Source organism: Bombina bombina, chromosome 12 (genome assembly GCF_027579735.1).
Source record: "Bombina bombina isolate aBomBom1 chromosome 12, aBomBom1.pri, whole genome shotgun sequence".
Lineage (NCBI taxonomy): Eukaryota > Metazoa > Chordata > Amphibia > Anura > Bombinatoridae > Bombina > Bombina bombina.
The window spans coordinates 106,965,165-106,992,664 of NC_069510.1; the positions used below are offsets into that span (position 1 = coordinate 106,965,165).

Here is a 27,500-nt window from a genome sequence, read left to right on the forward strand (position 1 = left end):
AAACCAAGGCCGTGCGTTCGCAAGATAACGCACTATGCTTGATCGATTGCGTTTCACTTGTAACCTAGCCCAGAGTGCTCAAATGCAAAAGATATCAAGATAAAAAAGTCAGTTTCATAACAGAAGTAAACTGGATTGTCTTTATATTTTTATTTCATAATACCAAGTTCTCTGTAGAAGCGTTACTACGTACACCATACGTTGCTCCTGTAAAGGGCAGGGGCGTTTTTACCATTTTATATAATAATTTAGCGAGTGCGCCGTGGAGGGTGGGTTCCCTCATTCTTGGTGGGATTATACGACTGTTCATACTCTCTGGGGCTTTACTGCTTATGTTATGAAATGCTGAATAAATATTCTGCTGTGTGCTCTGATTTGCTGTGCAGTTGTCAAGCACTGAAATCTCATATTTAATCTTGTGCTTATACCTTACGCTTATTCCAGTTCTTGTTTCTTAGGCCTATTTGACGTGTGTCATTAATGATTCTTTTTGTAAATTGCTCAGACAGACATTAAGTACATAGTATAGTTTGTTTGTGTTGATGTCCTGTTAAAGGGATATGAAACCCCTCATTTTATCTTTCATGATTCAGATAGAACATGCAATTTTAAACAACTTTGTAATTTACTTCTATTATCAATTTTTGTTGAAAATCAGGGATGTATGCTTAGGAGCTGTTCTGCAAGAATGTTATCCATTTGCAAGAGTGCTAGATAGCAGCATTATTTCCTGTCAGGTAGTGCTGCAGATGCCTACCTAGGTATCTCTTCAACAAAGAATATCATAGGAACAAAGCAAATTTGATAATAGAAGTAAATTGGAAACTTTATCTATATCATTTTGGTACAAGACGCTACAAATATCTTCGGGGGAAAAACATATTAATAAAATAAAGGAGGTATTTATGAGGTATTATAGTACGTTACAGGGTGAGGAAATTGTACGGAGTTTCAAATTAGCAGACGAAGCAACAGTATTGGTGAACTGGAAAGAATCTCAAACGAAATTAATGAACAATTATTATTTAACCCCAGTTAGGATCAGTAAGTAGGCGAAAGATGGGCAAAGGGGGAACTGCTTCAAATGCAATAAAGAGGGTGCAGATTTGAAACATTGCCTTTGGACATGTCCAAAAATTGGACAATTTTGGAGTAAAATCCAATATTGGGTGAATAGGTTCCTACAAGATGAATGTGTATTCCTGCCGTTTCATTTTTTTTTTTAAAGGAGGATCAGTGTCAGGTGACAGACAGTTGATTTAATATGGTCATTTTGGCAGTAATTTAATATTCTGGAAATGGAGATCCCCCTCCATGCTCCAAGTTTGGCTGAATTTGTAAATAATATGAAATTACAAATGATTATAGAAAGACAAAATTTAGTACGAGCGTTGGAAAAACTATTTAGAAGATTTTTTGATAAATGGAAAAAAGTTATTTTGTCATGGCCTCCTGCATCACAGGTTCAGTTCATTGCCCCCCTGAAAAACAAGCCGTTTTTTATGATGTTGGTGGTCGAGGAAGTTCTACCTTCATATTGGCTATGAAAATTTGTGGATAGAGGGCATGGACAGACTGGCATCTGGGGGAATTTATTTATTTCTTCTTTCTTTCTCTCTTTCTCTTCTTTTTTTTTCCGTTATCAGTTAAGCTACGGGCTGCAATGTACAGTATGATATTTTTGCTCGGTTGATCTGAATTAAGCTGTTTATTTTGAGAATGACAACATTGCGGAACCATACAAATTCCAGTAGTTTATATTGTAGGTAAAAGAGAATACTTTAGAATAAAAAAAATCAGGTCAAGATTGAGGTAATGATAATTAGGTTTGTATATGTTGCCCGGCGTGGCCACTTATTTTTTCTTTTGGTTGATTATGATGTCAGAGAAAAACTGTGTTAAGATTGATTTAATGGTATATATGTGAATCCTCATAGCCCTGTGTGGCTATATATTATTATTATTTTTTTTTTTGTGTGTCAAATATGTATATACTGTCGGACTCAAATAAATAAAAATTATGTGGAAAAAAATTAAAAAAAATTGGAAACTTTATAAAAAATATTATGATTTGTCTGAATTACAGAAGAAAAATGTTTAGGTTTCATATCTGTGCATGCTTAACACGAGCACTGGTTGTGTAACAATATGTTTATTTTGCTTACATATTTCATATTTGAACTTTACATCAATAAAGACCTTTTGTATATCTCTAAACTATGTCCGAATGGTGGTATAAAGTGCCGATTTATCTTTGTCACCCGCAGGGCGATCTGGCAAAAAAGAAGATTTACCCTACGTTATGGTGAGTGCGTAGCAGAACCCTGTGTGTTTGTCTCTGTCTCCGACGCTGAATCCTTGCTGACGTCTACTGGGTGTCACTGTTCTGTGCGTTTATTCATTACAACACGCTACAACACTTGTGAGTGGATCACTGTTAATCTTTAATGGTTAATGATAGGATGATTGCACAGGGCTATGCTGTGAGCTTCAGTTTGAGCCCGTCGCGTGTATGCATAATGCGTACAATCCTAATTCAGGGGAACCTTTTATTAGTGTAGGTTGCAAGTCCATCTATCTATCCTCAAAATCATTATACAGAGCAGAATGTATATTATTACTATTTCTTACTACTGAGTTAGCTTTGGGAGGGCCCAAAAAAAGGGCCCTCTGTTGAGTAGGTCCGCTATTGTACATGACTGTGGACCTGATGATCAAAGGGTCGCTGTGCCCGATGAGAAATGTTCATTTCTGTCCCTCCAGTGTGGCAGTGTTCAAGTCAGGTGAAGTGTTCAAGTCAAGTGGGCTTTCCCTCGTCGTACAGACGATTGGCGAGGTTTCTATACGAATGTATAGGCCTCACTACCTTAGAACATTTCAAGCACATGCTAACGAAAGCAAATCTCAGCAGTGTGGAGGGGGCATATTTTCAAAAGATGTTTTCATAACATATAACGTGCGTTTAGTAAATCTAGAAATGGAGTCTTTTTTGTCATACGTCAATCTATACACAAACTAATTTTCACAGCAAATGTAGCATATTTATGCACGCTTATCTCGCCAATGAAAGAGTGGCAAGACATATAAGTGTGAAAATATTCACCAGCTTGCATGTATTTTTTAGGACATTAGAACATACCTACAAAGGTTCCTCATTGTAATACAAGTTATGCCCATAGACGCCTATTGGTTCGTAAGTAGCGCAATGACCATTGCTAATAAAACAAAAATAAGTAAATCAAATAAATAAATATTTGATCTGGGGCATTATGGGTATGTTGTGCACGTTTATATGGTGTATTATTTATATGCACTAATACTTTAAAATTGTTTATTATGTATATTAGCTAACTTTGTAAACCCGTCCTGTACAAATAGAACTCACCGTTTGCCTTGTTAGATTGCAGTGGCTCAATAGTTTCAATCTTTTTTTTCTTTTCTTTTTTTTTTTTAAAACACGATTTGTAAAGCCCTCTGTTTTAAATGGGAAAGGTTGCACCTACTTTCTTCTTCAATATATCAATATCTAGTACTGCTAATCTTGTTTCTAAAAACGGAAAACCAAAAACCCTTCACATGAAATAACGAGGTTTTTACAGTAAACGAAGTTAGTTCAAATACATAATGCATATAGATAACACACCATATACACATAGACGGTATTCCCATAATGCCCTGGATCAAACAGATTTGTTATTAATTTACAAGTTTAACTATTGTTTAGGAACTAAAGAGGTTAAGCTCACACAAAGTGTTGTTATTACACACTGTCCGAAGGGATCATTTACACTAACCTTACCTTGCTGCACATGGCGAGACTGCGGTATAGAACATTGCGCTGATGGCAGAGAACTGTCGCATCACGCAGTGAAGTTTACTAAAACGCCTCTTTGTGAGACTACAGTCAGACAATGATGTGATCACTTAAGAACATATCACATGCACTTTAGATTTGCGATGCGGATACCTTTACGGCATATCGCCATGATGACGATCCTTTGATAATCGTGCCCTATATGTTTCCGCACACCCCATAGTTATCTTCCTACATGTAGCTTTCATTTTTATTTTCCTTTTGTTTCATGTTTTCTATGTTTCTTCTCTCATAGTCCACTTGCTTTGTCTTTCATCTCTCTACCGCCAGCTCTCTCTCTGTCGTCTTCTCTTCTCTTATCTGGTTAAATTGACAGAGAGCCCAGAATGCTCCCATCCTGCAGTTCTGCGATGACACCTGCTTTATCGCTGTTTTGCAGGTGGCTTTACAACGACGGATTGCTGCCACAGGAAACGTTTATTGTAGGCTTCTCTCGTTCCAAGTTGACTGTGCAGGATATCCGGAAACAAAGTCAGCCATACTTTAAGGTAAGATAACGCTTTTAACACATTCATTAGAACAACATTACACTTAATTTGTTCTTTAAAGTGACATTAAACCCCAACATTGTCTTTCATGATTTAGGTAGAAAGTACAATTTTAAACAACTTTCCAGTTTACTTCTATTATCAAATTTGCTTCAATCTCTTGGTATCATTTGTTGAAGGAGCAGCAATGCACTACTGGTTTCTAACTGAGCACATAGGTGAGCCAATGACAATCTGTATAAATATGCAGCCACCAATCAGCAGCTAGAACCTAGGCTCTTTGCTGCTCCTGAGCTTACCTAGATAAACCTTTCAGCAAAGGGTAACAAGAGAAGGAAGCAAATTAAGTAATATAAGTAAATTGGAAAGTGGTTTAAAATTGTATGCTCTCTCTAAATCATGAATGCCTAATTATGACTTCACTGTCCCTTTAAATTTCATCACTGATACAGTAGCACACCTTACTGCCAGACAGTGCGTAGCAGTTACCCTGTAAGGAAATAGGTGAGTGACAATTGTATGCTATAAAACTATGTTATCTTATTCAGATAATATATAATAAAATATAATAAAAGCTCATATTAAAACTCTATACTGTAATATCACAGATTTTAATTAAAGTAAAAGTTAATCCTAGCGTTTCACAAACGCTAGGATTTACTATTGAAACAAATAAAGGGGACTTTCGTTCATGAAGTATAAAATACTTCATGTAGAAATCTCCTTTATTTGTCTCAACCGATCCGCGATTTGAGCTACTAACAAAGCCCACGGCTAAAAAATTTTTTTGCTAAAAGGTGACATTTTTAACTCTTGGCCAATAGCAGTGTGGTAAATCCAGCTTGGCGCCCATGGGAGCCGGATTTACCGCACTGCTATTGGCTAAGAGGTAAAAACGTCACCTCTTATGAAAATTTTTTTTTTGCCGTGGCATTTGTTAGCAGCTCAAATCGCCGATCGGTTAAACAAATAAAGGAGCTTTCTACATGAAGTATTTTATACTTCATGAATGAAAGTCTCCTTTTATTTGTTTCAATAGTCAATTCTAGCGTTTGTGAAATGCTAGGATTTACTTTCACTTTTAAGTTCTGAATCAGACATGACCCAGACCCCTCTATATACTCAAATGCACATTACAGATGGATGTCTCAAAGATACAAAAGAGAAACATTTGTTCAGATACTGGAGATATGTCATTTCAAAGGGACCTTTGAACCACTGTTTAAGAGATATTTCCTATCAGATCACCAGACCCCCTGTAGGGAGAGAGACTAGAAGTCTGAACCAAGGAACACATTTCCGGAAAGGTAACCATTCACACTTCAGCGCAAATTGGTATACACTGAGTTTCAATACACAAAGCACAGACTTACGTCTATATGGAAGGCATGTGGAAGATGTGAACATTTGTTTAGACAAATTGTCTATATAGTTTTTATACAAGTTAATATGCCCAGATTGTATGAATAATATATATGAATCCAGAGGATACATCACATGTTGCACAATATATTAAATATGAAGTAAAGTAAATAAATAACTGTATGGGTGAATTTAAAATGTTTGGCAAACTGTTTCAGAGATCTGGCATACAAATGAGGTTTTGAAATGAGTACTACTAAATGAATTCTCCTATGAAGTATATCATAGATATGAGTTTATGCACTCAAAATTTATCAAGAGATGTGCTCAAAAATGCTATATAATATCAGAGTATGAAATTTAAAATAATTAAACTTCCTGAAATATTAAATATTATGGTACTAGAATTATTAAAATCCTTTAAAGTCCCCTAATAGAAATATGACTCTTAAGTACATATCTTAAGACATTATCAGTAACAAATATATATATATATATATATATATATATATATATATATATATATATATATATATATATATATATATATATATATATATATATATATATAAGATTTAATATTGTGCCCAGGTCTAATATTTAAATACATATAAGAATACATACTAGATTTAATAATTATACCCATGCTTAGTCTTAAAATATACGTGCTCAGTTAAATTAAATAATCACGTATATATTGACCAAATGCTTTATTAACATTAGGAAATAATAAGTATATTGAATATACATTTTTAAAAATATATAAGGAAATATATTTTCTTGTAGCTGAATAATTTACTAAATAGAACTATGTTCCAAATTCCTGTTGTCCCACCAGTGTTCAATACGAGAATTGCAGCCAAAGATATTCAATTTAGGAAATTGAATAACCAGTGAATATCCAGTGAGAGATGAGTTCAGACTCAAAGGGCTTACCCAGAGAAATTCTATTGAATGATTCTAGAAATGAAGGTGGAGTTTGTCACAGGCAAAATCACTATGCAAGGAAGGGAAGAGACACAAAAAACACACTTTGGTTTTGGGGCCTGACTTTGAACAACTCTCTGTTGGAAAGAGAGATATACCTCTGTTTGTGATACCCTGTTTGCAAAATAATGGTACCTTCACGTATGACTTTGGAAAAACTCTGATTGGAAAAGCTGAAACTCTCAAATATTGGTAGCTGGTAAAGTATAAGTGATTGTTAAATATAGTTAATATTTTAAATCAAAGATAATCTCTATAGCAGTAGTTTAATTGAAGCTTTATTTAAAGGTGTAATTTATAGTTTTAATTTTTACTTCATAGAACTGTGTAGTCTATAAATAATTATATTAAGGCTAAGTAACTTTATTATTAGGAAGAGGGGTTTTGCAGTCCATACTTATAAATTCATTTTTAATTTTCTGTGAAACCTTTTAAGAATTGCACATAAATTGGCTATTGTGTTGATAATATATACATTTTTCTGGTTGATTATTTGAAGTGATATAAGGCTATTTTTGGCTAGTTGATGAAAAATAATCCCCCGCAAATTCCATTAGACTTATTGAATTTGAGCCAAGACTCTTATTATAACATTGGGATATATTTTGTTAATCAAGTGTTGTTAAATCATTAATCCATATTTTGGCATTGGATTAATGTTATAAATTGTTCAAGTAAACTTTAATTATGATATTTTATACAAATTCATTTTTTAGTTAAAGGGACAGTCTACACCAGAATTTTTATTGTTTTAAAAGATAGATAATGCCTTTATTACCCATTCCCCAGTTTTGCATAACCAACACAGTTATATTAATATACTTTTAACCTCTGTGATTATCTTGTATCTAAGCCTCTGCAAACTGCCCCTTTTTTCAGTTCTATTGACAGACTTGCAGTCTAGCCAATCAGTGCCTGCTCCCAGATAACTTCTCGTGCACGAGCACAGTGTTATCTATATGAAATACGTGAACTAACACCCTCTAGTGGTGAAATGCTGTTAAAATGCAATCTGAAAGAGGTGGGCTTCAAGGTCTAAGAAATTAGCATATGAACCTCCTAGGTTAAGCTTTCAACTAAGAATACCAAGAGAACAAAGCAAAATTGGTGATAAAAGTAAATTGGAATTTTTTTTAAAATTACATGCTCTATCTGAATCATGAAAGTTTATTTTGGCCTAGACTGTCCCTTTAAGGTTTACATCTAGATAATATTATCCATACACAGGCTAACAGATCATTCATTTGAATATTAATTGGACTAAAGGTTTTTATAGCGTGTTGAATTACTTTGAGGTTGTAATAATCCGTTGATATATATATCTGGTCATAGGTGATATTCAGTTACTACATAAATAATCAATGTGTTCATAGAGATTAACTGGTCAGAATTTAGAAATTATTTTAATTGAGGTTGAACGTTAATATTTAATAATTTTATTGTCAAGTTTATAGATATTTCAATAGTGAAATTTTGGAGTATACTACAGAGATTTGATACTTCAGTGGAGTGTACTGATATAATTTTTACTATATTAATTGGAGGTATTGCTGATGATAATTTTATGATTATTAATATTCATAATTCCATTAATCAAAAATATTGTTACATACGTATATAACAACCCTTAGTGCACTACATCTCCTTAACCCGTCATTTAACCTGCAAGCTCATACAGATGTGTCATGCTTCTTATATGCCAGACCACATATGGTTGTTTGTCTTCATTTGACACCCTGTGCCCCTAGGTCACTGCAGATGATAATGAGAAGCTGGATTCGTTCTTCAAGAGGAACTCATATATTTCTGGGCAATATTCAGAGGGTTCTTCCTTCATGGCACTCAACAAGCACATGGAGTCATTGCCCAATGGGTCAAAAGCCAACCGCCTCTTCTACCTGGCTCTGCCACCCAGCGTGTACCATGATGTAACCCGCAACATTAAGGAGAACTGCATGAGCACAGTGTGAGGAGATGCAACTCTGTACAAGCCTCTCTCTGTCTCTCTCTCTCTCTCTGTCCTTTCCTACATGAGATCTGTGATGCAATGCTCTGCAAATATTCCTTCCTAGATAACAAATGCTTTTGCATAGGGATGGGATGCTCTGCAAAATACAGACATGCCTTCCTAAATAACAACCGCTTGTGCATAGGGATGGGATGCAATGCTCTGCAAGATCCAAATGATCCTTCCTAGATAACAACCGCTTGTGCATAGGGATGGGATGCAATGCTCTGCAAGATATAAATGATCCTTCTTAGATAAGAACCGCTTGTGCATAAGGATGGGATGCAATGCTCTGCAAGATCTAAATGATCCTTCTTAGATTAGAACTGCTTGTGCATAGAGATGCAAGATACAGATATTGCCCACACAAAGTGGTTTTGAAAACTGCCCATCTCTCTTGTCGGCTCACAACACGCCCCCTAGCGATGATCTTAGCAACCAAACGTAACCCAGCACACAGAGGGGCATCACTGTTAAAAGCTGTGAGTCCCACCCCCTGATCACCTGCTGAGATTGTAGTCAGTCTGGCTAGCTGGACCCTTTTGATCTGAGGATGTACAAATGCAGTAATTTCCTTAACCTTTTGAAGTGCCAGATCGGAGGGTATTAGATGGACCAGATACCACTTTTGTCTCTAGAAGATTTACTGCCATGAGTAATTAATTCTCTGCTTTGAAGCAGCCTGCTCAGATATGTAAATCAGCCTTCTAAGCAGAGACTGTGAAAATCTTTCTTTGTACACTTGCCTGTGACATAATTTGTACAATTAGCAATACACCACTGTTATTGACATACATGCATGAGAGGCAGGCCCCAAAAAACAGAATAAGGGTAACCAGATGGGCCCAACCCCCCATCAGTGAGCCTGGGCACCCACTCTTCCACTCTTCCGTCACAATTACCTGCCTCACCTGTCCCTCTCTGTATCATTACCTGTCTCACTTGTCCCTCTGCATCATTACCTGTCTCACCTGTCCCTTTCTGTATCATTACATGTCTCACCTGTCCATCTGTATCATTACCTGTCTCTCTGTATCATTACCTGTCTCACCTGTCCCTTTCTGTATCATTACAAGTCTCACCTGTCCATCTGTATCATTACCTGTCTCTCTGTATCATTACCTGTCTCACCTGTCCCTCTCTGTATCATTACCTGTCTCACCTGTCCCTATCTGTATCATTACGTCTCACCTGTCCCTATCTGTATTATTACCTGTCTCTTCTGTCCCTCCCTACATCATTACATGTCTCACCTGTCCCTCTCTGTATCATTGCCTGTCTCACCTGTCCCTCTGCATCATTACCTGTCTCGCATGTCCCTCTCTGTATCATTACCTGTTTCATCTGTCCCTCTGCATCATTACCTGTCTCACCTGTCCCTCTCTGTATCATTACCTGTCTCACCTGTCCCTCTGCATCATTACCTGTCTCACCTGTCCCTCTCTGTATCATTACCTGTCTCACCTGTCCCTCTTCACATCATTATCTGTCCCTCTTCACATCATTACCTGTCTCACCTGTCCCTCTGCATCATTACCTGTCTCACCTGTCCCTCTCTGTATCATTACCTGTCTCACCTGTCCCTCTTCACATCATTACCTGTCCCTCTTCACATCATTACCTGTCCCACCTGTCCCTCTTCACATCATTACCTGTCTCACCTGTCCCTCTCTGTATCATTACCTGTCTCACCTGTCCCTCTCTGTATCATTACCTGTCTCGCCTGTTCCTCTGTATCATTACCTGTCTCGCCTGTCCCTCTCTTCATCATTACCTGTCTCGCCTGTCCCTCTCTTCATCATTACCTGTCTCGCTTGTCCCTCTCTGCATCATTACCTGTCTCGCCTGTCCCTCTCTACATGATTACCTGTCTCGCCTGTCCCTCTCTACATGATTACCTGTCTCGCCTGTCCCTCTCTACATGATTACCTGTCTCGCCTGTCCCTCTCTACATGATTACCTGTCTCGCCTGTCCCTCTCTACATGATTACCTGTCTCGCCTGTCCCTCTCTACATCATTACCTGTCTCGCCTGTCCCTCTCTACATCATTACCTGTCTCGCCTGTCTCTCTCTACATCATTACCTGTCTCGCCTGTCCCTCTGTATCATTAGAAAGGATAAAGTATGAAGCAGTGTTAGTACTTCCCTTCAGGTGCTCGCTGCCAGCTACGGTTCTCCCAAACCGTGTATAGAAGCAGAAAGTGTTGGAAATGGCGGCGCTGTGTCACCTCCAGGAAACCAAGCTGCCCACGTCCTCTGAGTCAACCTTGTTGCTTTAACCTCCAAAATAAAAGAGCTCACAATAGTGTAGCAGATTTCAGACAATGTGGTAGGCCCACAAACTGGTTTTACTCACAAGATTGCAGTTAAAATAAGCCTTTTATTAAAATCATCACAAAGGTGTCTTCAGGTTTGTTCCAGAAATTATTTTAACTTTATGCTCTTAAGAAAGGCTTCTTTTAGCCAAAACGCGTTGAGCTGTATTTTAAATAAAACCTGAAGCTGCACCTGAAGACACCTTTGTGATGATTTTAATAAAAGGCTTATTTTAACTGCAATCTTGTGAGTATAACCAGTTTGTGCGCCTACCACATTGTCTGAAATCTGCTAAACTATTGTGAGCTCTTTTATTTTGGAGTTGAAAGCAACAAGGTTGACTCAGAGGACGTGGGCAGCTTGGTTCCCTGGAGGTGACCCAGCGCCTCTGTATCATTACCTGTCTCACCTGTCCCTCTTCAGATCATTACCTGTCTCACCTGTCCTGTCTATGTTTCAGAGGTTGGAACCGTGTGATTGTGGAGAAACCTTTTGGTAAGGACCTAGAAAGTTCAAACCGTTTATCTGAGCACATCTCCTCCCTCTACCAAGAAAACCAGATCTACAGAATTGATCACTATCTTGGCAAAGAGATGGTGCAGAACCTCATGGTTCTCAGGTTAGTAGCTTATAGGGACACAGTGTACTGTAAAAGTTGTTTTTCCTTAATGTGTTTACAATTACTTGTTATACCTGCTGCAGAGTTTAACCCCTTCACACAGTTAGGACGTTACATGCCATGCTTACAGCGCTGTGCTTTAACGCTTTTAGGACGGCATGGTACCTCGTACCATATGCAGCTTCCCCCTTTTACGTAGGCAAGGATCAACATGGAAGGGCGTGCCTAGCAGCTTAGGCAGTCCTCCATGATCTGATCCCGGCCTAGAAATCACGTGATTGCATAGACGACCACATGATTTTATTTTTACTTCGTGTTTACATCCGAACTTCGTTCAGATGTGAACACTATTATAACAGCACGAAGGGGTTAAAATGTATGGGGAAACACCCATACTTGCACGCTAACCCGACCCCATATATTCAAGAGTGCTAAACCTGATATGAAATATTAATATTTCACATTGCAATGTTTTTTACATAGCAGCAGGGGCGTATTTTTAGATTTTGTGCTGCCTTAGGCACTCAAAATTATTCTGCCCCTCCTCCTCCACATTTTAGGCATTTTATGGTCATAAAAGTTTTTGGTGAGGGTGTAAAGTGACATTTTTGTTCATGACCTTTTCAAACTAAATGTTCATGTTCAAGTGCGCGAGTGTGCATGTGTAGTGCAGTGTGTGTGTGTATTTGTGTGTATAGTGAGACTCAAAAAGTGCTGCCCCCCAAATAATTTGCTGCCCTAGGCAAGTGCCTAGGCCAAAATACGCCCCTGCATAGAAGTTTTCCATTTATTATTGTTCACTTTTCTTTCCAGGTTTGGTAATAGAATATTTGGTCCCCTTTGGTCTCGGGATCACATTGCCGCCGTCGTTTTTACATTTAAAGAGCCATTTGGAACACAGGGACGTGGTGGATACTTTGATGAATTTGGAATCATTAGGTACTCAGATCTTTAATGTACCTATCTTTTCTGTCTCTTTTACTTTTAATGACCAGCCTGTATATGTGTGTATATATGTATGTGTGCGTGTGTTTATATATATATATATATATATATATATATATATATATATATATATATATATATATATATATATATATAGTCATAGATAGGATAGCACAATCTTACTGAAGTAATGCCACGGTGCTCTGCTACTATCATAACAATATTCTCCAAAAAGCAGGCAGCTCACTGGTCTTTGTAATAAAACTTAGAATTTATTGTTTCAGTTTAAAAAACAAACGTTTCGGCACTGCATTGTGCCTTTGTCAATGTTTTACAAGGACAGAGTGCACCCAAGTACCCCGGATCAGTGAACAAACATTTAAAACAACCCCCTTAAATAGAGGGAGACAACTTAACCCCACTACGACTTTACCGCCATATCGTTCGCATGTTCATCCAATTAGCTAGTCCATACGTCACGCTGGCACGCTAGCCGTGCCTAGCGTGATGACGCATAGCACGGCGTTGTTATGACAACGTCCCAAGCGTTGCATCGGTATATAGGCCAGATATTAGGAGATCACCAGGAGGCAGCCTGCGCATGTTCAGAACCAACAGTATTCATGAAGCGCAGCGGTTGCTCTAGGCAACCAGTGTAAACCTGTCAACTTGGCGGACAAGAACCGCTCTAGGTGTCTCATATTATGTGGCTATGGCGGGGACCCAAGAAATATTTAATCTTATCAGACTAGCAAATCGCACAACTCACATGATATTTAATATATCCAATAAAAATACATACAAATGTAGAGTCATAAACTTCAGTCTGTTATGCTACTGAAATGCAAGTCTGAAAGATGTATATAAACAGTGATGTGAACTTCTTCTGTGTCAGAGAATTATATGCAACAATGTATGTTAAAAAATATATACAGAACAAACGGCATATTATATATATATATAAAGTTTACATACCCTGGCTATCATATGAATGATAACACAAAAACTTTTCTTTCACTCATGGTTAGTGTTTGGCTGAGGCCATTTATTATCAATCAACTGTGTTTACTCTTTTTAAATCATAATGACAACAGAAACTACCCAAATGACCCTGATCAAAAGTTTACATACCCTGGTGATTTTGGCCTGATAACGTGCACATAAGTTGACACAAAGGGGTTTGAATGGCTATTAAAGGTAACCATCCTCACCTGTGATCTGTTTGCTTGTAATTAGTGTGTGTGTATAAAAGGTCAATGAGTTTCTGGTTTCCTGACAGACCCTTGCATCTTTGATCCAGTGCTACACTGACTATTCTGGAGTCATGGGGAAAGCAAAAGAATTTTTAAAGGATCTGCGGGAAAAGGTAGTTGAACTGTATAAAACAGATAAGGGATATAAAAAGATATCCAAGTAATTGAGAATGCAAATCAGCAGTGTTCCAACTCTAATCAATAAGTGGAAAATGAGGGGTTCTGTTTGATAACATACTGCATTCATCTTGCCATCAATTCTGACCAAATAAGTGGAAAATGAGGGGTTCTGTTGAAACCAAACCACAGTCAGGTAGACCAACTAAAATTTCAGCCACAACTGCCAGGAAAATTGTTCAGGATTCAAAGACAAACCCACAAATAACTTCAGGTGAAATACAGGACTCTCTTAAAACAGGTGGTGTGGCTGTTTCAAGATGCACAATAATCCAAAAAGTAGAGTGGATCAGCACAACAAACAATAGTGCTTGTGTGATAGAGGTATACTGCTTTACCCCAAAGTATATGCAAAGTTCAAAGAATCACCGGAACTTCTAAGTTTTAAGAAACTTTTACTGGAAACACTATTAAAAATGCGACGTTTCGGGGACCCTTTGAACTTTTCAAGATGCACAATAAGGAGGCACTTGAAGAAAGATGGGCTGCATGGTCGAGTCGCCAGAAGAAAGCCATTACTACACAAATGCCACAAAGTATCCCGCTTACAATATGCCAAACAGCACAGAGACAAGCCTCAAACCTTCTGGCACAAAGTCATTTGGAGTGATGAGACCAAAATTGAGCTTTATGGCCACAACCATAAACGCCTCATTTTGAGAGGAGTCAACAAGGCCTATGATGAAAGGTACACCATTCCTACTGTGAAACACGGAGGTGGATCGCTGATGTTTTGGGGATGTGTGAGCTACAAAGGCACAGGAAATTTGGTCAGAATTGATGTCAAGATGAATGCAGTATGTTATCAAACAGAACCCCTCATTTTCCACTTATTGATTAGAGTTGGAACACTGCTGATTTGCATTCTCAATTCCTTGGATATCTTTTTATATCCCTTTCCTGTTTTATACAGTTCAACTACCTTTTCCCGCAGATCCTTTGACAATTCTTTTGCTTTCCCCATGACTCAGAATTCAGAAACGTCAGTGCAGCACTGGATGAAAGATGCAAGGGTCTGTCAGGAGTCCAGAAACTCATTGACCTTTTATACACACACACAAATTACAAGCAAACAGATCACAGGTGAGGATGGTTACCTTTAATAGCCATTCAAGCCCCTTTGTGTCAACTTGTGTGCATGTTATCAGGCCAAAATCACCAGGGTATGTAAACTTTTGATCAGGGTCATTTGAGTAGTTTCTGTTGTCATTATGATTTAACCCTTTAATGACCACAATGTACCCTGTATGTCACTGGTCGTTAAGGGTTTTTTCAGGACATAATAGCACAAGTCTAGCAAGAACACGCTATTAATTCCCTCCCTCCAGCAGGCTTAGTGGAACAGAGCAGTCTCAACGCTGGTGGCAAGACCGTGCTATAAAACAATCAAGTCCCAAAAAAAGGCCAGCGACATACAGGGTACGTCGCTGGTCCTTAAGGGGTTAAAAAGAGCAAACATAGTTGATTGATAATAAATGGCTTCAGCCAAACACTAACCATGAGTGAAAGAAAAGTTTTTGTGTTATCATTCATATTCTCTGAAAAATGGCCAAGAAATCATAAATTCTGCCAGGGTATGTAAACTTATAAGCACAACTGTATATGTATGTATGTGTGTGTGTGTGTATATATATGTATATATATATATATATATAGTTTCTTTATCACTCCTCGTAGATTTTTCTCTTGTAGTTTGTTCGCTATGTCGTTCTCTACTCATTGTCATGTCTAATCATTGTCATGTCTGTTTCTATAGGGACGTGATGCAGAACCATTTGCTTCAGATGTTGTGTTTGGTGGCAATGGAGAAGCCAGTCTCAACTAATTCTGATGATGTTCGAGACGAGAAGGTATCAGAAAACGTATTAAACTCTTAAATCTATGGTAGCAATACAATATCAATATATATTCACTCTCTGAACATAGCATTTTCTTTTTAATCACTTCCCTTCTCATCTCTGGGCATGACAACAATTCCGCTTTGTGCTATTGTTACCCAGGTGAAAGTTTTGAAATGCATCTCGGAGCTGCCTCTCAGTAATGTGGTGCTGGGTCAATATGTAGGAGATCCCAAAGGGCAAGGGGAGGCTCAGAAAGGCTATCTTGATGACCCTACTGTACCAAAAGGATCTTTAACTGCCACATTTGCCACAGCTGTTCTGTACGTGCGGAATGAGAGGTGGGACGGTAAGGAATCCTCACTAGCTGTTAAATCTTTTAATTTCTATTATTTGGCGCCTATGATCCTCTCTGCCTTTGTTCTCGCTTGTTGTGGCTACTTTATTTTCAATCTCAAAATATTTGCTGGCCTTGTATACTCACTATTTATTCATTGGTGTGATCCTTTCTGATGGTGCTTATCTTTAGTTCTCTCGTTTTGTTTTTGTCCACATCCAAACCCTCTACTGAACAAAGCCAAATAAAATATCATAAAACAATCACAAAATCAAATATAAGGATATAAAGTTATATATAATCTTGATAAATAACAAAATTCATCTGCTCTAAACACTGCCGTCTTTGGATTTAACCTAACAATTTAGCAAATATGAGTCCATAACGTTTATATACTTTAATATATTTATTGGCTTTATTTTTAAGAAGATTTTCTAAATAACGTCATAATGCAGTTATAAATAAACTGTGATTAATAACATAGCTGTGTGGTGTTTGCACATTAACCCCTTAAAGTGAAGGTCCATTTTGATGAATTAGTGCCCGGTTTTTAATAAACCTATTAAAAACAAGGGCACTTTAATTCATCAAAATTTACATTTCACTGTTTTCTTCAAAAACTTACCTTTTGATCCTGAATGCCGTCCAGCAATCCTGCCGGCCGTTGGAAGCCTCTGCAGACGTCAGAAATGACAAATCAGGCTTCCTCCAGTCACAGCTTAACCCCCCCCCCCCCGGGGGAATCTTGGCCTGATGCAACGCTGTGATTGGAGGAAGCCGGATTCGTCATTTTGGACCCGCAAAGACGGCTTGCGACGGGTGGAGGAAGTGCTGGAGCGGCTGCCAATATTAAAAGGTAAGTTTTTGAAGAAAACGGTGAAATGTCAATGTTGATGAATTAAAGTGCCCTTGTTTTTAATCAGTTTATTAAAAACTGGGCACTAATTTATCAATATGGACCTTCACTTTAAGGACCGGGCATTTCAGACAAACTTCCCTAAAAGACCAGAGCATTTTTAGCATTTTTGCCATCACTACATTTAAACAGAAATAGAGCCTTTTTTTATATTTACCTATCAAAACCTATTTTTTTATTTTTTTTTTACCAGATAACCCAAAGTATCGATCTAGGTCCATTTTGGTATATTTCATGCCACTCACCGCCAAATGCAATCAAATAAAAAAAACGCTAACTTTTTCACAAAGGTTTCTCACTGAAATTATTTAAAAACAGCTTGTGCAATTATGGCACAAATGGTTGTAAATGCTTCTCTGGGATCCCCTTTGTTCAGAAATAGCAGACATATATGGCTTTGGTATTGCTTTTTGGTAATTAGAATGCCGCTGCGCACCATACTTGTATTATGCCCAGCAGTGAAGGGGTTAATTAGGTAGCTTGTAGGGTTAATTTTAGCTTTAGTGTAGAGATCAGCCTCCCATCTGACACATCGCATCCCCTGATCCCTCCCTGACCCCTCTCAGACAGCTCTATTCCCTCCCCCACCTTACAACTGTCACAGCCATCTTAAGTACTGGCACAAAGTCTGCCAGTATGAAAATTTATTTTTTTTTATATAGATTTTTTTTAAATAGATTTGCTGCAGTGTAGGTTCCCCCCAACCTCCCTTATCCCCCCCCCCAAAAAAAATGCTCTCTAACCCTCCCCCTCCACCTATTTGCCACCATCTTAGGTACTGGCAGCTGTTAAAAAAAAAGTCCAATTCTTTTTTTGTAGTGTAGCCCCCCCCTCAATACACTACCCCCTCCCACTCCCAGATCCCTTTTCTGTTAACAGATCCCACATGGGATCCCCCTCATTTCCCCTACTCCCTCCTTTACCCTCAATGACACATTTTTTTTTTTATTTTTTTTTTATTTTGGGCTTCCCTCTAGCATGGCTGAGCAGTCCCACCCTCCTCCCGTCTCCTCCAGCGATGGGCCGCCCACCCGCCTCCTTCATTACACTCCCACCCACCAACGATCGGCACCACTGCTGTGCGATGCAGAGAGTGGCCCTCTCTGCATCAACAACTCTCCAAATCTATTTCTGCAGTGCCCCACATGTGGGGCATGCAGAAATAGCGCAATCTCGAAGCCCAGGACAGAGTACGTTGCTGGTCCTTAAAGGCATAACGACCAGCGTCGTACAGGGTACGGCACAGGTCATTAAGGGGTTAAAGGAATAGTCGAGTCAAAATTAAACTGTGATGATTCAGATAGAGCATGCAATTTTAAACTACTTTCTAGTTTACTCCTATTAATGTTTCTTCGTTCTCTTGGTATCTTTATGTGAAAAGGTTGAAATGTAAGCTTAGCAACCAGCTCATTTTTGGTTCAGCACCTGGGTAGCGCTTGCTAATTGAACGGCTACATCTAGACACCAATCAGCAAGCGCTACCCAGGTGCTGAACCAAAAATGAGCCGGCTCCCAAGCTTACATTCTTGTTTTTTTAAATAAAGATGCCAAGAGAATGAAGAAAGTGTGATAATAGGAGTAAATTAGACAGTTGATTAAAATTGCATGCTCTATCTAAATTATGAAAGTTTAATATTGACTAGACTATTCCTTTAAGTCAATTCTTACTGGTAGATATGTTACATTATATCAGATGGTAACATAATCATTCTAAATACATATATATATTTTTTCTTTATATTATACTTGGAAGCTTACAATTAAAGGGGCACAAAACACAAATTGTTTCTTTCATGATTTAGATAGAGTATTTAATTTTAAGCAACTTTTTAATTTACTCCTATTATAAATTTTTCTTCGTTCTCTTGCTATCTTTATTTGAAAAAGTAGGAATGTAAGCTTAGGAGTCGACCCATTTTTGGTTCAGCACCTTGGTAGAGCTTGCTGATTGGTGGCTAAATTTAATATATAATAGGAGTAAATTAGAAAGTTGCTTAAAATTTCAGGCACTATCTGAATCAAGAAAGAAAAAAATGTGTTTTGTGTCCCTTTAATTGAGCTTTGAACTTTAACTGAATATTCCAATTATTTTGCATATGAGTTTTGTATAAATCCCAGAATTACACAATGTAGATATCGGGTAGTTTTTTTTTTTTTTTTAATAATATATAGTTTTAAATAGTATTTAAGAAACTACAGCCAAGACGAATAGTTTATATACGGCTTCCAGAACATGATATTTTACTTCTTTTAGGTGTGTTCCTGACATTATCTAAGACCCACATCACTGATGCATTTTGTCATGGTCTGTCTCTATGCCTTATTGCAGGTGTCCCCTTCATTATGCGTTGCGGGAAGGCTTTGAATGAGAGGAAGGCCGAGGTCCGACTCCAGTTCAGAGACGTTCCAGGAGATATATTCCAGGGCCAGTGTAAGCGAAACGAGCTGGTAATCCGAGTGCAGCCAGATGAAGCCGTGTACACCAAAATGATGACCAAGAAGCCAGGAATGTTCTTCCACCCAGAAGAGTCTGAGTTGGATCTCACATATGGGAACAGATACAAGGTAACAATTACTAATAAGGGAAAGACTAAAACATACAAGATTTTATTTATATGGGGTAGGGGTTCCGTCAACCATTACAATATATGCTTCTTCCATGTGGCCATTTTCAATAAAGTTTAGAGATGTTGAAAGTGGGTTTTTTTGTGGTTTTTTTTTTTTTTTTATCTCTACAATTCACTTAAAGGGACAGTCAACACCAGAATGTTTATTGTTTAAAAAGATAGATAATCCCTTTATTACTCATTCCCCAGTTTTGCATAACCAACAGTTATAATAATACACATTTTACCTCTGTGATTACCTTGTATCTAAGCCTCTGCAAACTGCCCCCTTTTTTCAGTTCTTTTGACAGACTTGCATTTTAGCCAATCGGTGCTTACTCCTAGGTAACTTCACGTGCATGTGCTCAATGTTATCTATATGACACAAATGAACTAATGCCCTCTAGTGGTGAAAAACTGCCAAAATGCATTCAGATTAGAGGCAGCCTTCAAGGTCTAATAAATTAGCATATAATCCTCCTAGGTTTAGCTTTCAACTAAGAATACAAAGCAAAATTGGTGATAAAACTAAATTGGAAAATTGTTCAAAAGCACATGCCTTATCTGAATCATGACTGTCCCTTTAACTGTTCCTTTTTTTTTTTATTGAGGAAAAATTAAATGTATACAGATTATGTAAAAATAACAATACAACAATCATTTGATGTACAGGAATAATGATAGTCCTCATTTTTCAGCCCCTAAAAACATTGATATAGGCCACTTATAGACCTTATCTACTATCTTAATAAAAGTCCAGGGGTTTATATTGAGCATAGAGCATAAATGAAAATGAAAAAAAGAAAACAAAATGCATCTAAAATAAGATAGAAAAACATAAAACAATACAACTCTTTAGGTGATATAGATGCATAAACCAGGGCTGGTTTCTATAACTTAACATAACTCACACAGTAATAAACGATTGGTGTAGGTAATCGTATAGAGCGGATATGTAATCAACCAGAAGTCAATAAGTACTTCCCTATTAATACTCTCTGTTTTGATTATCTTAGTTGGCTATACTTATACGCTCTAAAGAAAGTGTTGTGCTCTGTATCTGGGACAAGGATATATGAGATATTTCTTAGTGGACTAAATCTATACACAACACTACTTGAAATATACTTTCAATATGCGTCGCCTTCCATTTCATACGTATGATTAGTAGGCAGGCCGCAAATGGGAACCAGCGATGCCATCTTTTTTCCCTCCGGAGCTAAAGCTTCATGTTGTAATTTCGGTCTCTCTTTGTTTGTAAAATTAAGTCTCCTTAGGGGCCCCCAATAACCCCCACAGGAAGCTATCAAGAATATATAAGGGTATTATTAATAATATAGTGCCTTCTGTCTGGTATTAGTATGAGTGCAGTGTCATAGTACACCCGTACTATTTCTGTGTCTTTCAATAATAGCGCACAAAGCCATGTAATACAGGACATTGAAGGGAACTGATGTGTAAACATTCTCTTACACAATACGTGCATACCGGCTCTTTATAAAGGAATTTAAAGAAACACATAAACATTGAAAACCAACTGGGCTATTACATATTCTGCCAACATCACTAAACATTGCCTATCAGTACTAAATTATCGCTTATGTGTGAATTAACCTCCCTCAAAATTTAACAGCAGGATTAGAACAATTTCAGCATCCGTGGGGATGGTGTCCGGTAAATCATGGGCACATCTATTCATTTGATTAAGGTGTCCCATATCTATATGGTCACGTAATGTTGTTACAAGATATAAGTCTCATATAGGGCCAGATGGTGTAGTGGCGGTACCTTCACAAGGTGTAGAATCTGGGGCGCCATCCGGAGTTATGATTTGAAGCAAGAGACGTGGTTTCTCTGAGTTTGTACCTCCCCAAAGGTCCCCCTCAAGCCCCCGACACGGCCGCTCCAGATCAAAGTTCTGTCTTTTCTGCAGGAATAAACCTGCTATTTCGGTGTTACCTTGCTTCCACTGCTTGAGAAGGCTGGTTCCCCACTCGCCATTGTGAACATGCAATTTAGCGGAGTCAGTGTCTATCTGCTGGTCGTAGTGTGGTATAGACTCCATTTTGGATTGATAAGCGGAGTATTCCCACCTCTAAGTATTTAGTAACTTGTGCTGGAGTGCGGCTTTATCATTTAACCATAACGCGGGCTCTATTACCACATGGTTGTCGTTAGGCTTTAACTGTGCAGATATTGTTGCCATCTTGTTTTGTAGTTGTGCGGATTTTCCAATCACAGATGCGTGGAGCTGATCAGTTTCATCATGCTGTAAAGCTGAATCGGCCTTGTATACAATAGATTGTTGGTCTGTTGATTCTTCAGGCTTAATCACTTTTACCTTATTTATAAGGAGTTGCAATTCACGTTTTGGAGGTGTTTTGTCAACTAAGGCCTGTATCATGGCTTCTAGTTTGGCAAAACGAGAGTCCATCTTATCGAGGAAAACATTAGTCCACGTGGTGGTAATTGAGTGTAGCATGTTTCTCTTTGATGCGGGTATGCCGTGCAGAAGTATATATCTTCTTTAAGAGGTGATAAAAACTGTGAGATATCTGAGGTGATACTTTAACTTCAGTATATAACCAGTTCTGGTAGATCACCCGGTCACCTGGGGGGGAGGGGGGGGACGCTGTCTGCAAGATTTGCCGCCGCTGCAGGCCTCTATTGTCCAGTTTCAACCCAGGGGTCATTAACACAGCAGAGTAGAGGGGATTGAATACAATATCATTCGTTTTATAGGTGAATGCTGTAGGTTATGAGCTATAATCGGCGGATTGTCTCCTCTTCCGGAGCTCTAGAAACATGCAACCTCACAGAACCGCTACTTGGACACGCCCCCCTAACTGTTCCTTTTTAATATAAAAATAAACATGAATGACCCATACACCAAGCTCCAATCATACAGTTTGTTATTATACCTGCATATGCTAGGGGCTGATTAACCCCTTAATGACCACAATGTACCCTGTATGTCACTGGTCGTTAAGGGTTTTTTCAGGACATAATAGCACAAGTCTAGCAAGAACACACTATTAATGCCCTCCCTCCAGCAGGCTTTGTGGAATAGAGCAGTCTCAACGCTGGTGGCAAGACCGCGCTATAAAACAATCAAGTCCCAAAAAAAGGCCAGCGACATACAGGGTACGTCGCTGGTCCTTAAGGGGTTAAATTATATTTGCTAATGCCTTGTAATAACTTGCAACAACAAAATACACTCAGATTGAATTTGATTTAAATGAAATGCAATTTAAATCCTCATTAGTCAGTAAGACTTGATTTAAATCATGGTTTTCTACATAAAGGTTTCATTTTTAACTTTTCAGATTATATTTCCAGTTATAGCAGAAAATTACTGATTTAGTTATATACCATTAGAAATACATAGGTAATTATGAAAGTATTGGGAGGTGAACTATCTCCAGTTTATTAGGTTAATCGTTCATATTTGATCAACTTATAGCTGTACTTTAATGTAAGGAAAAACAATAATCATTACCTCCAATAACAATTTAGTTTTATTTAACTGAAGATAATAATAATAAAAACATTTATTAACAATTTAAGTAGTTTTATTTAACTAAAACAATATCATATTTCATTTTTACAGCTTGCCCCTCCCTCCTCACACTTAGGTCCTTGTGCAGATCTATTCCACTCCAAACAATCTTCTATTTATTGGCTTCTTGAAACTTAGTAAGGGGTTGTGTACATAGAATTGCGGGGGAACCAATAGGATTAAAGGGACAGTAAAGTCAAAATTAAACTTTTATGATTCAGATAGAACATGCAATTTTCCAATTTACTCAGTTATCTCGTGCTTTGTTCTTATTGTATCTTTTGTTGCGCTACTGGAAGCTAGCTAGCTCCCAGTAGTGTACTTCTGCTCCTTCAACAAAGTATACCGAGATGACGCAAATTTGAAAATAGAAGTAAATCTGATAGTTTAAAATTGTTTGCTGTTGTCTGAATCATAAAATAACATTGTTGGGTTTATGTCCCTTTAAGGCCTATTTCTCAACTCTGTATATTTATTTTAGAACATTTTGCTGTGAAGAAGGCGCAAGTCATTTCTGCAGACACAAATTCAGTTTTAATAACTACAAAATAATAAAAAAAAAATAATATGTGATAGAAAAAAAAAATACCCAACATAATCTTACAGAAACTTCTTGGAGAGCACGACAGTGTGAATAGATTAATACAATTAATTTACCAAAATAAATAAAGATTACACCAACGAATATACTGCCTCTTTCAACGTAATTCAAGTAATTATTATTTCAGGAAGAATAACCTTTGGCTAATAATGCATCTTAAATAAAAAAATATATATATATTTTTCCTTAAAAAGCATTTTATTTTTTAAAAAAAAATCCTAAAAAAGTTTGAATTAAATTTAAAAAAATTTTTTTTTTTTAAACATTGATTTTTATCCACCCTGGCTACAATTATTTCTAGTTCAGTAACATAGTATTTTGAAGGGTGTTCCCAAATTGTATTAATTTGTAAGTGGGTTCCAGCGGAATAGCACTTTGACAGGTGAATAAAATCACACAAAATTAGGCATTAAAGGGACGGTGTATGTGTATATAACAGGACTGGTTTTAAATATTACATAAACATGTTTTACACGATATGCTCTGGGGTTTAGAAAATATTTATTTTGCGGTTCAGCTTTTATAAAAGTTTTCAAAAAACGCACAGCAGAAAATGTTTGCTGCTTTTTTTATTTATTTATTATTTTAAATCTATAAAGGCTGAGGTTTAGGATACACCATAACATTTAACTATTTAACAAGGTCCCATATAATAAATAAATATACAGCTCTTATCTATGCTTAATACACCTTTTAGCTATTTTTTTTTCTAATAATCTATAAATCTTGATACTACACTAGAGGGCGCTAAAAGTCTGTAATTTTTATGTTTGACTTTAAAATGGGTTGGTAGGTGAAAAGCCCGAGGGCCTGATCTAAAGTTCACTGATTTTGTGAGCTGATCTAAGAAGTCTCGTCAGTACTATCTGGTCCCTAAAATAATTTTAGAGAGTCAAATTTTAGTTTGAGAGTAATGTTAAGTGGTTATTAACCAGCATCAATTTATAATAGAAAAACCAGCATGGTTTGGGTTGTGTAGAATGAGGAATTAGCATTAGGAAAAAACAATACAATAATTACATATATACAGTATCAGTAGCCCTAGCGTGTCTCTGTCTCTCTTCTCTCTTCTCTCTTCTCTCTCTCTCTCTCTCTCTCTCTCTCTCTTTCTTTCTTTCTTTCTCTCTCTTCTTCTTTCTTTCTTTCTCTCTTCTTTCTTTCATCTTCTTTCTTTCTCTTTCTCTCTTTCTTTCTTTCTTTCTTCTTTCTTTCTTTCTTTCTTTCTTTCTTTCTTTCTCTCTCTCTCTCTCCTCTCTCTCTCTCTCTCTTTCTTCTCTCTCTCTCTTTCTTTCTCTCTCTCTCTCTCTCTCTCTCTCTCTTTCTTTCTTTCATTCTCTCTCTTTCTTTCTCTCTCTCTCTTTCTTTCTTTTCTTTCTTTCTCTCTCTCTTCTTTCTCTCTTCTTCTTCTTTCTCTCTCTTTCTTTCTCTCTCTTCTTTCTTTCTTTCTCTCTCTTTCTTTCTCTCTCTTTCTTTCTTTCTCTCTCTTTCTTTCTTTCTCTCTTTATTTCTCTCTCTCTCTTTCTCTCTCTCTCTCTCTCTCTCTCTCTCTCTCTCTCTCTCTCTTTCTTTCTTTCTTTCTCTCTTTCTTTCTTTCTCTCTTTCTTTCTTTCTTTCTCTCTCTCTTTCTCTCTCTCTTTCTTTCTTTCTTTCTCTCTCTCTTTCTCTCTCTCTCTCTCTCTCTCTCTTTCTTTCTTTCTTTGGGTATTATGGCCCTTTAAAGGGACAGTCAACACCAGAATGTTTATTGTTTAAAAAGATAGATAATCCCTTTATTACCTATTCCCCAGTTTTGCATAACCAACACAGTTATAATAATACACGTTTTACCTCTGTGATTACCTTGTATCTAAGCCTCTGCAAACTGCCCCCTTTTTTCAGTTCTTTTGACAGACTTACATTTTAGCCAATCAGTGCTTACTCCTAGGTAACTTCACGTGCGTGTGCTCAATGTTATCTATATGACACAAATGAACTAATGCTCTCTAGTGGTGAAAAACTGCCAAAATGCATTCAGATTAGAGGCATCCTTCAAGGTCTAATAAATTAGCATATAATCCTCCTAGGTTTAGCTTTCAACTAAGAATACAAAGCAAAATTGGTGATAAAAGTAAATTGGAAAATTGTTTAAAAGCATATGCCTTATCTGAATCATGACTGTCCCTTTTTTTTTTTTATTGAGGAAAAATTAAATGTATACAGATTATGTAAAAATACCAATACAGCAATCATTTGATGTACAGGAATAATGATAGTCCTCATTTTTCAGCCCCTAAAAACATTGATATAGTTAGGCTGACCATATTGCCGCTTTAAAAAGGGACACATATAAAAAATACATATGTCAGGGCTGTTTTCAGGGCTGTTTAAAGAAATGGTTTTGTATAAGAACCCTCACATATGTATTTTTCATATGTGTTCCTTCTTAAAGCGGCAATATGGTCAGCCTAGATATAGGCCACTTATAGACCTTATCTACTATCTTAATAAAAGTCCAGGGGTTTATATTGAGCATAGAGCATAAATGAAAATACAAAAATAAAACAAAATGCATCTAAAATAAGATAGAAAAACATAAAACCATACAACTCTTTAGGTGATATAGATGCATAAACCAGAGCTGATTTCTATAACTTAACATAACTCACACAGTAATAAACGATTGGTGTAGGTAATCGTATAGAGCGGATATGTAATCAACCAGAAGTCAATAAGTACTTCCCTATTAATACTCTCTTTTTTGATTATCTTAGTTGGCTATACTTATACACTCTAAAGAAAGTGTTGTGCTCTGTATCTGGGACAAGGATATATGAGATATTTCTTAGTGGACTAAATCTATACACAACACTACTTGAAATATACTTTCAATATGCGTCGCCTTCCATTTCATACGTATGATTAGTAGGCAGGCCGCAAATGGGAACCAGCGATGCCATCTTTTTTCCCTCCGGAGCTAAAGCTTCATGTTGTAATTTCGGTCTCTCTTTGTTTGTAAAATTAAGTCTCCTTAGGGGCCCCCAATAACCCCCACAGGAAGCTATCAAGAATATATAAGGGTATTATTAATAATATAGTGCCTTCTGTCTGGTATTAGTATGAGTGCAGTGTCATAGTACACCCGTACTATTTCTGTGTCTTTCAATAATAGCGCACAAAGCCATGTAATACAGGACATTGAAGGGAACTGATGTGTAAACATTCTCTTACACAATACGTGCATACCGGCTCTTTATAAAGGAATTTAAAGAAACACATAAACATTGAAAACCAACTGGGCTATTACATATTCTGCCAACATCACTAAACATTGCCTATCAGTACTAAATTATCGCTTATGTGTGAATTAACCTCCCTCAAAATTTAACAGCAGGATTAGAACAATTTCAGCATCCGTGGGGATGGTGTCCGGTAAATCATGGGCACATCTATTCATTTGATTAAGGTGTCCCATATCTATATGGTCACGTAATGTTGTTACAAGATATGTCTCATATAGGGCCAGATGGTGTAGTGGCGGTACCTTCACAAGGTGTAGAATCTGGGGCGCCATCCGGAGTTATGATTTGAAGCAAGAGACGTGGTTTCTCTGAGTTTGTACCTCCCCAAAGGTCCC

At 37.3% G+C, this 27,500-nt stretch overlaps 1 protein-coding gene across 1 annotated transcript in view; it reads left to right on the forward strand.

The window, feature by feature from the left end:
• G6PD (glucose-6-phosphate dehydrogenase) overlaps positions 1–27,500 on the forward strand; it is a 69,426-nt gene that overhangs the window by 28,252 nt on the left and 13,674 nt on the right. The window contains exons 3-10 of the mRNA XM_053695832.1: positions 2,268–2,305; positions 4,254–4,362; positions 8,460–8,677; positions 11,497–11,655; positions 12,469–12,594; positions 15,787–15,880; positions 16,031–16,217; positions 19,451–19,686. Coding sequence (XP_053551807.1) covers positions 2,268–2,305; positions 4,254–4,362; positions 8,460–8,677; positions 11,497–11,655; positions 12,469–12,594; positions 15,787–15,880; positions 16,031–16,217; positions 19,451–19,686 — 1,167 coding nt within the window. The remainder of the gene's footprint in view (positions 1–2,267; positions 2,306–4,253; positions 4,363–8,459; positions 8,678–11,496; positions 11,656–12,468; positions 12,595–15,786; positions 15,881–16,030; positions 16,218–19,450; positions 19,687–27,500) is intronic.